General features: G+C 43.6%; 1 protein-coding gene across 1 annotated transcript in view; it reads right to left on the reverse strand.

Moving 5' to 3' along the window:
• Window positions 1-9,813: 9,813 nt before the first annotated feature.
• Window positions 9,814-12,323, reverse strand: part of ASPM (assembly factor for spindle microtubules) — a 61,099-nt gene continuing 58,589 nt past the window's right edge. Inside the window, exons 27-28 of the mRNA XM_055583134.1 lie at window positions 12,038-12,207; window positions 9,814-10,078 (exon numbers count right to left, since the gene is read on the reverse strand). Of these exons, the coding sequence (XP_055439109.1) occupies window positions 9,976-10,078; window positions 12,038-12,207 (273 nt within the window). The 3' untranslated portion in view covers window positions 9,814-9,975. The remainder of the gene's footprint in view (window positions 10,079-12,037; window positions 12,208-12,323) is intronic.

The following is a 12,323-nucleotide window of genomic DNA, read 5'->3' on the forward strand; positions in this document are numbered from 1 at the left end:
CTATTAGAATTTTGAGAATAACAAAATACACATAAAAATGTTTTATTCAGAGCGTAGGAAACAGGATTTTAAACTTGGATGTTCTCTCTCCGTTTCTCAGAATTTCTTTCTTTCTTAAACTTTTGTGGCGCATATTCCAAAGCAAGGTGCGTGGTCAGCAGCCATGCAGTGCTTGCTGGTAGGGTTTGCGGTGCGTAGCTCACTATTCTCTTCCACGAGGCAAAGGAGCCAAAATCAAAACAGAACAGGAGTAAGACTGGAAATAGGAGAAAGCCTTTGACAGGTGATCGTCAGGTGCTGGGAGTCACAGCCACCTTTCTTGGGCAGGTGAGTAGAATTTCATTCCCAATTCCTTCCAATCTAGTCAGAAGGGCTTCAGAGAGACTATTTGGAGGCCATGATATTTATTTTTTACACACTATGTCTGATTCATGACTGAGAGAAGTTGAGGAGGTAAAGAGAAACTGGCAGAGGAAAAGTCAGAGGCCATGAAGGAGAGAGAAACTGGCTTGAAGCCAGCTTTTTATAGTACTCACCCGAAAGGTCCACCTGTAGCCACTCTAGTTAAGAAAAGGACAGCCATCAAGATGTGTGTTCTTTCTTGATTTTTATTGGAGTATCGCTCATTTACAATGTTGAGTTAGTTTCAGGTGTGCAGTAAAGTGACTCGGTTGTACACACACATACACCCGCTCTGCTTTAGATTCTTGTCCCATACAGGTCATTGGAGGATTGAGTAGAGCTCCCTGTGCTGCATAGTAGGTCCTTATTAGTTCTCTATTTTATATATAGTAGTGTGTATATGTTCCCTGGTGACTCAGATGGTAAAGAATCTGCCTGCAATGGAGGAGACCCAGATTCTATCCCTGGGTTGGGAAGACCCCCTGGAGGAGGGCATGGCAACCCACTCCAGTATTCTTGCCTGGAGAATCCCATGGACAGAGGAGCCTGGCAGGCTATAGTCCACAGGGTTGCAAAGAGTCAGACATGACTGAGCAACTAATACACTTCCACAGTGTGTGTATGTTAATCCCAGTCTCCCAATTTCTCCCTTCTCCCTTGTAACCATAGTTTGCTTTCTACATCTGTGACTCCATTTGTTTTGAAAATAAGTTCATTTGTACCATTTTCTTTTTAGATTCCATCCATAAACAATATCATATAATATTTGTCTTCCTCTGACTTCACTCACTTCAACAATGCCTGGCTCCACCCATGTTGCTGCAAGCTCAATATAAAAAACAAAACAACCCAATCAAAAAAAAATAAATAAAGGGTGGAAGATCTAAATAGACCTTTCTCCAAAGAAGACATGCTGCTGCTGCTGCTGCTGCTAAGTTGCTTCAGTCGTGTCTGACTCTGTGCAACCCCATGGACGGCAGCCCACCAGGCTCCCCCATCCCTGGGATTCTCCAGGCAAGAACACTGGAGTGGGTTGCCATTTTCTTCTCCAATGCATGAAAGTGCAAAGTGAAAGTGAGGTCGCTCAGTCCTGTCTGACTCTTAGTGACCCCATGGACTGCAGCCTACCAGGCTCCTCTGTCCATGGGATTTTCCAGGCAAGAGTACTGGAGTGGGGTGCCATTGCCTTCTCCCAAAGAAGACATACAGATGGCCAAAAAGCACATGAAAAGATGCTCAACATCACTAATTAATAGAGACACACAAAGCAAAACTACAATGAGGTCTCACCTCACAGTGGTCAGAATGGCCATCATCAAAAAATCTTCCAACAATAAATTCTGGAGATGGTGTGGAGAGAAGGGAACCTTCCTACACTGTTAGTGGGAATGTAAATCTGTGCAGCCACTATGGAAAACAGTACGGAGGTTCCTTAAAAAACGAAAAGTAGAACTACCACATGATTCAGCAATTCCACTCCTGGACATATATCCAGAGAAAAACACCATCTAAAAGGGCACATGCACCCTAATGTCCATTGCAGTGCTTTTTACAATGGCTAAGACATGAACGCAATCTAAAAGTCCACCAACAGAAGGGTGGATAAAAATGTGGTACATATATGTGTACACAATGGAATACTCAGTTCAGTTCAGTTCAGTCGCTCAGTCGTGTCCGACTCTTTGCGACACCATGAATCGCAGCACTCCAGGCCTCCCTGTCCATCACCAACTCCCAGAGTTCACTCAGACTCACGTCCATCGAGTCAGTGATGCCCTCCAGCCATCTCATCCTCTGTCGTCCCCTTCTCCTCCTGACCCCAATCCCTCCCAGCATCAGAGTCTTTTCTAGTGAGTCAACTCTTCACATGAGGTAGCCAAAGTACTGGAGTTTCAGCTTCAGCATCATTCCTTCCAAAGAAATCCCAGGGCTGATCTCCTTCAGAATGGACTGCTTGGATCTCCTTGCAGTCCAAGGGACTCTCAAGAGTCTTCTCCAACACCACAGTTCAAAAGCATCAATTCTTCGGCACTCAGCCTTCTTCACAGTCCAACTCTCACATCCATACATGACCACAGGAAAAACCATAGCCTTGACTAGACGGACCTTTGTTGGCAAAGTAATGTCTCTGCTTTTGAATATGCTATCTAGGTTGGTCATAACTTTCCTTCCAAGGAGTAAGCATCTTTTAATTTCATGGCTGCAGTCACCATCTGCAGTGATTTTGGAGCCCAAAAAAATAAAGTCTGACACTGTTTCCCCATCTGTTTCCCATGAAGTGATGAGACCGGATGCCACGATCTTCGTTTTCTGAATGTTGAGCTTTAAGCCAACTTTTTCACTCTCCACTTTCACTTTCATCAAGAGGCAATGGAATATTACCCAGCCCCAAAAAAGAGAGCCAGCAAGGTTTTGAAATGCAAAACGAAACAGGTCCCACAGTGCTGTTGAAGTAATTATCCACAAAAGTATCTCCTCTCCTTTTCTTCTTTGTGTTTCCCAGAGGGGCCCAGGTCCCAGTTTTTGACTTGGATGGAGCCGAGTGTGGCAAGAGCTTGGGGTGACGGAGGGAAGGCTGGCCGGGCCCTTCACCTCCATACGCTCAGCTCCCAAGGACCTGGGGGAGGAAAGGCCAACCTCACTTTGGCCCAAGCTCAGAGTTTTCATTACTGTGTTCAATTGACGGCAAATGTTTTGACCAAAAGGTCTAATATATGATGTCGTGGGTTTTATATTGTATCACCACAAAAGACAGAATTGCTGACAAGATGCTAGCACTGAGCTTGAATTCGGATGGTGTGCAGTCATGCTTTCCCCCTTCTATTAAGAAAATACACTGTATTAGCATTTGAATGGGACAATCAGTTTCCATGCATGCATTTATCCACGCTAAGTTCTAAAGGACGGGAGGATGGGAAAGCCTATTCAAATGCTCCTCACACGCTTTCTCACCAGCTTTTATTTCAAGACAAGTATGCACACAGACCAGTCGATCAAACTCTTTGATTCAACCACTGTTGAAATGTCAAAATTCAGCAGTTTTTAACATTTTACTCTATCTGCTCTATCAGGTTATCCAGCTATAAAAATTCATGTATGAGTTTACCTTTTTATACTTTAGCTGAACCAAATCAGACGAAGTTGCTGACATCATGACAAGCCACATCATATTCAACATTTTGAACATATTTGAAAGTCAGAAGAATGGAAATTCCTGCATCACAGGTGGATTGGGTTGTTTTAGCTCAATCCTCTTACTGATAGCAACCACGTGTGTGTCGGTCACTAAGTCGTGTCTGACTCTTTGTGACCCCATGGACTGTAGCCCACAAGGCTCCTCTGTCCATGGGATTCTCCAGGCAAGAATACTGGAGTGGGTGGCCATTCCCTCCTCCAGGGGATCTTCCCAACCCAGGGATCGGACACAGGTCTCCTACATTGGCAGGTGGATTCTTTCCTATCTGAACCAAAGCGTTGGACATTGATAGCAACTATAAATATTTAATAAAATGTTTGTCAAGCTATTGGAAGGCAGTAGTGCAGTACTAAGACACTGAAGAATTTCAGGCCAAGATTTAAGAGAAGGGAAGCACAGAGATTTCATCCCAGCATGTAGGAGGCACTTCTCATAGGGCTTCCCTGGTGGCTCAGATGGTAGAGTCTGCCTGCAATGCAGGAGACCTGGCTTTGGTTCCTGGGCCAGGAAGATCCCCTGGAGAAGGAAATGGCAACACACTCCAGTATTCTTGGCTGGAGAATCCTATGGCCGGAGGAGGCTGGCAGGCTACAGTCCATGGGGTTGCAAAGAGTCAGACACGACTGAATGACTTCACTTTCATTCTTTCTCCTCTCATAGCAATCCTTGATTCGGGACTGATGCTGAAAAGACTAAGATGACATGCGTAGCTCTCGACAGACCCTGGGGTCTGTTAGAAACCTAACAGTGGTTTGTGGAGCCTGCAAGAGAATAGAAAGCTCTAGGGCCTTGCAAAATGAGAGTATGGGAGAAGCAGATACAGACTGTCTAGGGACCCAAATCCACCTCAACACCATCTCAATCCAAACTGGATAAAGGTGATGTGCAGTAGCTGGTGTTTCTAGGCTAGCTGTCAGTTGGGAACAGAAATAAATTCTCTGGGGGGAAGATGACATCATTCACAACTTTACATTCTAAGTTTTCATCTTGAATGTCCTTTATTAATTTTTAAAAAAATGAAAATAAAAGGTGTTTTGGAAGGGGAATAAAACAGATGATAAAACACTTCTTCAACTTCGGCTTCGAATATGCACAAGTAAACTTCTAAGAGAGCAACTCTAAACAGAATCCAAACTCACCCCCAATGAAAACCAAGAAGCCAGGCAGCAGAATGGAAACAGCAGACCATTTCTGGATGGGATAATTCAGTTGAAAGAAGGCAAGGAAGTCAGTTATCTCAGGTAGTAGACCATTTTTACAGGCTACGGCCTGAGAGAACTTAGCACTCGGCACTTTGCAATGGAGTGAAACCTTGGGTTTAAAGAAGAAGCCCACCGACATTCTAGCCACAGGTACCAGTGAGGCGAGTCAGGGCAGTAATGTCCACTGAGAAAGGGGCAATGGGGAAATGACTAGAGAGTGCAAAAAGAGGGCCCCGACTTTTGTGTGTGATTTCTCTGTAAACCTCCAAGTGATTCTTGGGGGTTTTTTGGGCTGTGCTGGGTCTTCCTTGCCGCATGGCCTTTCTCTAGTTGTGCAAAGTGGGAGCTACCTTCGTTGCAGTTCTTGGGCTCCTTGTTGTGGATCACAGAATCTGGAGCATGCAGGCTTCAGGAGCATGCAGGCTTCAGGAGCTGCAGCTCCTGGGCTTTAGAGCACAGGCTCAGTAGTTGTGGTACCTGGGCTTAGCTGCTCTGAGGCATGTGGGATTCTCTCTGATCGGGAACCTAACTTGTGTTTCTTGCATTGGCAGGTGGATTCTTTACCACTGAGCCATGAGGGAAGCCCCTCCAAATGACTCTTGAATATCTATGTATTGGGCAAACTCAAAGTAACTCAGATAAGGATAAAAAATAATTGAAATAAGATTTGAGCTGCTGTTGCAATATCAATGTTCAGCTTGAGCCAACCAAGTTGTTAAAAACATTTTTTGGAGGGAGGGAGGGATACAAGACAATCCAGTCTCCACAGTACAACATTCAGTGAGTCTAGGATACAAGACAAAATCATGTGGCATACAAATAGTCAGAGGAACGTGGCCAGACACACTCCTGGAGGTTGTTGAAGAGAGAACATCTGCATGCTGACAGCAAGGCTACGAATCGGGGGAGTTTTACTCGAAAGCCGCCTGCATGTGAGGGAAGCAGAGGGCTTCTGCCTGTCCAGGAGGTCATCACCTATTTTAGAGCAGAGGACACACGTGGCATTGAGAGGGCTAGTAGGACAGTGGCCATGAAACAGAGAGAGCCTCAGAGACAGTAACAGTAGAGGGAGACAACATGAGTAACATGAGTTAACAACATGAGTAACCTATATCTTTAAATATTGCTAAAATAAATATAGATGTTCAGTTCAGTACAGTTCAGTTGCTCAGTCATGTCCTACTCCTTGCAACCCCATGGAGACTGCAGCATGCCAGGCTTCCCTGTCCATCACCAACTCCAGGAGTTTACTCAAACTCATGTCCATTGAGTTGGTGATGCCATCCAGCAATCTCATCCTGTCGTCCCCTTCTCCTCCTGCCTTCAATCTTTCCCAGCATCAGGGTCTTTTCCAATGAGTCAGTTCTTTGTATCAGGTGGCCAAAGTATTGGAGTTTGAGCTTCAGCATCAGTCCTTCCAATGAATATTCAGGACTGATCTCCTTTAGGATGGACTGGTTGGATCTCCTTGCAGTCCAAGGGACTCTCAAGAGTCTTCTCCAACACCACAGTTCAGAAGCATCAGTTCTTTGGCGCTCAGCTTTCTTTATGGTCCAACTCTCACATCAATACATGACTACTGGAAAAACTATACCTTTGACTAGACAGACCTTTCTTGGTAACGTCTCTGCTTTTTAATATGCTGTGTAGGTTGGTCATAACTTTTCTTCCATGGAGAAAGCATCTTTAAATTTCAAGGCTGCAGTCACCATCTGCAGTGATTTTTGAAGACCAAAAAAATAAAGTCTGTCTCCATTGTTTCCCCATCTATTTCCCATGAAGTGATGGGACTGATGCCATGATCTTAGTTTTCTGAATGTTGAGTTTTAAACCAAAATTTTCATTCTCCTCTTTCACTAAGAGGCCCGTTAGTTCTTCTTCACTTTCTGCCATTAAGGGTGGTGTCATCTGGTTATCTGAGGTTACTGATATTTCTCCCAGCAATCTTGATTCTGGCTTGTACTTCATCCAGCCTGGCATTTTGCACAATGTACTCTGCATATAAGTTAAATAAGTAGGGTGGCAATATACAGCCTTGACATACTCCTTTCCCAATTTGGAACCAGTCTATTGTTCCATGTCTAGTTCTAACTATTGCTTCTTGACCTGTATACAGATTTCTCAGGAGGAAGATGAGGTGGTCTGGTATTCCCATCTTTTTAAGAATTTTCCACAGTTTGTTGTGATCCACACAAAGGCTTTAGTGTAGTCAATAAAGCAAAAGTAGATGTTTTTCTGGAACTCTCTTGCTTTTTTGATGACCCAATGGATGTTGGAAATTTGATCTCTGGTTCCTCTGCCTTTTCTAAATCCAGCATGAATATCTGGAAGTTCACAGTTCATGTACTGTCGAAGCCTGGCTTGGAGAATTTTGAGCATTACTTTGCTAGCGTGTGAGATGAGTGCAATTGTGTGGTAGTTTGAGCATTCCTTGGCATTGCCTTTCTTTGGGATTGGAATGAAAACTGACCTTTGCCAGTCCTGTGGCCACTGCTGAGCAAATCTGGAAAACTCAGCAGTGGCCACAGGACTGGCAAAGGTCAGTTTTCATTCCAATCCCAAAGAAAGGCAATGCCAAGGAATGCTCAAACTACCACACAATTGCATTCATCTCACATGCTAGCAAAGTAATGCTCAAAGTAATGCTCAAAATTATAGCATATTCAAAAGCAGAGACATTACTTTGCCAACAAAGGTTCATCTAGTCAAGGCTATGGTTTTTCCTGTGGTCATGTATGGATGTGAGAGTTGGACTGTGAGGAAGGCTGAGCGCCGAAGAATTGATGCTTTTAAACTGCGGTGTTGGAGAAGACTCTTGAGAGTCCCTTGGACTGCAAGGAGATCCAACCAGTCCATTCTGAAGGAGATCAGCCCTGGGATTTCTTTGGAAGGAATGATGCTAAAGCTGAAACTCCAGTACTTTGGCCACCTCATGCGAAGAATTGACTCATTGGAAAAGACTCTGATGCTGGGAGGGATTGGGGGCAGGAGGAGAAGGGGACGACAGAGGATGAGATGACTGGATGGCATCACTGACTCGATGGACGTGAGTCTGAGTGAACTCTGGGAGTTGGTGATGGACAGGGAGGCCTGGCGTGCTGAGATTCATGGGGTCACAAAGAGTCGGACACGACTGAGCGGCTGATCTGATCTGAATGTACCAACATACCACAATAAAGATCAATCACAATTATTGATAGAAGGAAGAATCTGTTTCAAATAATGTTCAGCAGGTATGAAACTAATGATGCCTTGGCAAAGCAAGGGCAAAGTTTAGAACAAATTTTGCTTTTTTAGATAATCCAAAATAAACCATTATTCCAAATACAAGTTATCTGCATTAATGATGGAGTATTATTCATAGAATAAAACTAGGGACTTCCTTGGCATTCCAGGGATTCAGACTCTGTGCTTCTGAAGCGCAGTGTGTGGGTTCGATCCCTGGTAGAGAAACTAAGGTTCCACATGCTGCATGGTGAGGTCAAAAGGTGAAAAAACAAAAACAAATCAAAATAAAATTAGATTATTAAAAAAAAAAAAAAACAAAAAAAAAACTCTGTTCTTTTGTTTCTGAAATAGGCTTCTGTAAAATTGGAGGGGAAAAAAAATGGTCCATAATCTATGCAAGCTTTAGAAACACTACTTTATGTAGCCCCCATAAGCATTTCTTGAAATAAGCAGGTTTTTAGACCATATCCTTCTTTCTTTACATAGGTTGGAAATTTTTACACACACCCACAAATACACATGCCCTCAAATATAGATTGTAAATTAATGTTAATCTGCATTGATTTTACCTCCTGTGAAGAAGTTATAAGTAAAGTGTTTTCACTGGAATTCTTCCTTTGTTAAAAGTAGAACTATAGTAGCTTATAATGCTTTCTTTATACAGAGAATCAGTGACAGGTGGACAATATAAAAATTTAAAAAGTAATCAAAAAGACAGCATTTTCTTAATCAGTAAAAGGTTTTAAATGTACTATCTGGAAATCACCTTTCATGTATAACTTAATAAAAATAGTTCTTGTGCAAATAGTAATTGGTCATAATCATCTTAGAAGAAATGAATACCAATAACATTTTATGCTGCTTGACTATATCCTAGCAGTATAATTTACCAAGTAAATAAACTGTTTATACTAAAATTTTGTGACATGAAAAATGAAGCATTTGGGAGAGTCAACAAAAACCACACTGTTTGGAAAATTCTCAGTACCAAGAGTACCCAAAACACTTTATTGGAAGACAAAAAAAAAAAAATTCTCCAGTTACTTTCAATATATTCTACAATACATCAGTATGGTCTTCAGATCTATTCTAACCAGGTCTCAGACAATTTCTGACTAAGTTTAATCCTTATTCCAACAAGTAGTTAAATGGTCTTTCCATTTCTGGCTACTACTGTTTAATTTCTAACAGTTAAGAACTGTCCTGGCCCCCATTTCTAGACAGACTTTGGGACCCGATCAGACTGCAAACAGCCACTGGAGGTAGGTGTCTGTGGCCCAGGAACCACGGGTGCAGGGTTGGCAGCAGTGACCCAAAAGCCGTGAAAAACAGGTTGTGTTTAGTAAATGAACCTTCTTCAGGTCTGTGCTCAGGGACTAGAGTTTCTATTACAACCTTGCTCTCCCCAGGTCAAAAGCCCCACTCAGTTCCGAGTCTAGGGTTTTTAGCATGTGATGAGGTGGTCTGAATTTGCCCAATGTGCCTGGAGGGGCTCAGCTGCCCATCTGGATGGTCGTCAGTCAGGAAGCAGGGGTCGATGGCATTTGTGGGGTTATTTTATCCTCTTCTCACTTCTACGTGAGTTGGCAGACTCTTAACTTTTCAACATTTATTTTGGACAAATGCCTCAATTTACCTATAAAACAGGCACACTAAGCTACTCTTTTCCCTTTAGGAATATGATTATATTCAAACTAATGCAAACTATTTTAAGATGACAGCCGTGGACAACAGTGTTGGAATCATGTTGTGACATTAGTTTGTTACCTGAATAAAGCTATTAAATGAGAAAGAAATAATATAAAGTTTATTTATTACATATATCTTTTTAATTTTAATACAAAGTCAGATTTTTAAAAGTTGTACAAAGAAACCTAAAAACGCTTTCCATCTGCGTGATGAGCTTAACTGTGTCTTTTCCTGTACAGGCCGAGACGCTCGCCTCTTCTAATAAGGAAGGCTGAGCGTGTCCATCACCATCTGAATAGCTTGCAGAGGAGTCATGACTTCTTCCACATTATCTCTTCTCAAAACCCAGTCTGGTTTGAGTCTGTGAGAAGAACAAAAACCTTTCATTACCCGAGTTCTTCTCTTAAAAAAGAGTCATGTCTACTGCTTTGTCTTAACTGAAAGGTAGCCCCTCGTGGACACATCACCCCCTCCAGGCCCCTCGCGCAGGTGGGAGGCTTCCTGTTATTGTCTTTCATAACTTCAGATCGTTTCTCCCTATCTTCCCCAAAGGATGATGGTGGCTCCTTTGAAGCTCTGGCTATTCAGCCATGAAACCCCAGGGTTTTGTCTGTAAACCTGGTTCCTGGTCTCCGCTGGATTCCTGTCCCATCTCAGAACTCCAAATCCTTGCAGCCAAAGAGATGACCCCTCTTCTGTCCGTTTCTGCCCCTTCCCTGCAGCGCCATCCCTTGTCACGTGACCACACGGTAGACTGGCACCACCCTCAGAAGGTGCCCGGCCTCCAGCCCAACCGCCACTTGGGATTCATCCGCGTCCTTCAACTTAACATGTCCATGCTCACACGCTCCGCCCTCTGGGGGCCCACCTCCGGGACCTCAGTGCAGGCCCGCCCCCAGCACAGCGCTGCACACCTTTCCCTCCCGGCTGCCTTGGGTATCCCAGTATAATCTCCTTTGCAAATGCTGTTAACGCTATTGTCCCTCTTTCCTACTGAATTCAGCTGGAAAGTTCTAGTTGGATTCCCAGTTGAATCCAGGTATCTGCCGTTTCCATTCCTGCAAGCTGAACAGTGCTAAAGAGAAACTACACAACCAGGCTGGCTGATTGTACGTCAGCGATTGAAACCACCTAGAAACTGCTTCCTTTCTCTTTCCCCAAGATGACTATTTTATTTTTCAAATGTCCCCTCCACACCCTCCCCCATCTGCTGCTGAGTTAATGTTTATAATCTCCTTCACTGAGAAAATAGCATCATATCCATCTTCCTCACATGAATCCCTACCACTATACACAATTCCATTTTCTTACTCTTTTCAGTTCAAATTCCAAATATCAATTAATTGGTGGGGGGGCGTGGGGGGGATGGAGAGTGGTCACACAGAGTGGGTGTTTCCCTGTCATGGACGAGCACTGTGTGAAGAGAGAGCTGAAATCTAGGCCAGGTAAGATGTGGATGAACCTCACGAAGGTGTATTTATGAAGCTAAATAGAAAAGTTTGTCACAGGAAGCTGCCATGTATGGGACAAAGCAGAAAAGGCAAAACTAAAGATTCTGAAATCATGTCAGCAGTTTCCAGAATCGGGGGTCAAGTGAGAGAACTGACTGAAAGGGGCACAAGGGAACCTTGTTGTGACTGAAATATTTTATCTTAGAAAAGGTGCATGTAGACTGTTTGGAGTTTTACCTGCCCACTCCCCCCAACAACGCCCCCCCAAAAACAAACCCCTGACTATGTCCTGATGCTGGGAAAGATTGAGGGCTGGAGAAGGGGATGACAGGATGAGATGGTTGGATGGCATCACCAACTCAATGGACATGAGTTTGAGCAAACTCCAGGAGACAGTGAAGGACAGGGGAGTCTGGTGTGCTGCAGTCCTTGGGGTTGCAAAGAGTTGGACATGACTGAGCGACTGAATAACAAATCTCAAAAGGGGGGGTGGGGGTGGGGGGAAGAATCTATTCATTAATATATGAATAGTTCTACAATATAATTCATATTAAAATATACCAAGTTATTAAATAAACATCATACGTAGAAAAGGTGGTGGTGGTGCTCAGTAGCGTCCGGCTCTCGGCAGCCCTGTGCACTGCAGCCCGCCAGCCTCCTCTGTCCACGGGATTCCCAGGCAAGGATACTGGAGGGGCTTGCCATTCCCTCCTCCAGGGGATCTTCCCCACCCAGGGACTGAACCCACATCTCTTGCATCTCCTGCTTGGCAGGAGGATCCTTTACCACTGAGCGACCCGGGAAGCCCTGGCTCAATGAACAAATGAACGTTTGGTGACACGGAACTGCAGGGTACATGTACTGCTCACCTTGAAACCATTGTGGTTCTTACAGGTGTTTCTGGAAAAAAGGAAAGGCTCACAGAAGAATTCTTCTTTTGTTTACAAAGGATTCTTTCAGTATTCACTTTATGCTTATGAGCTGTAAGTTTGTAGAGACTATAAATACGGTCGACAAATTTGGACCTACTTTGAACATCCTGAAAAAGAAAATGTATGTTTATTAAAACAGTAACTAGGATTAAACTTCATATCCTTTCTTTGCCAGAAAAATCAATCACAGTTAACAAACACTGTGCAGTAAATGACAAGTTTT

This window comes from Bubalus kerabau, chromosome 5, assembly GCF_029407905.1.
Source record: "Bubalus kerabau isolate K-KA32 ecotype Philippines breed swamp buffalo chromosome 5, PCC_UOA_SB_1v2, whole genome shotgun sequence".
NCBI classification, from domain to species: domain Eukaryota; kingdom Metazoa; phylum Chordata; class Mammalia; order Artiodactyla; family Bovidae; genus Bubalus; species Bubalus kerabau.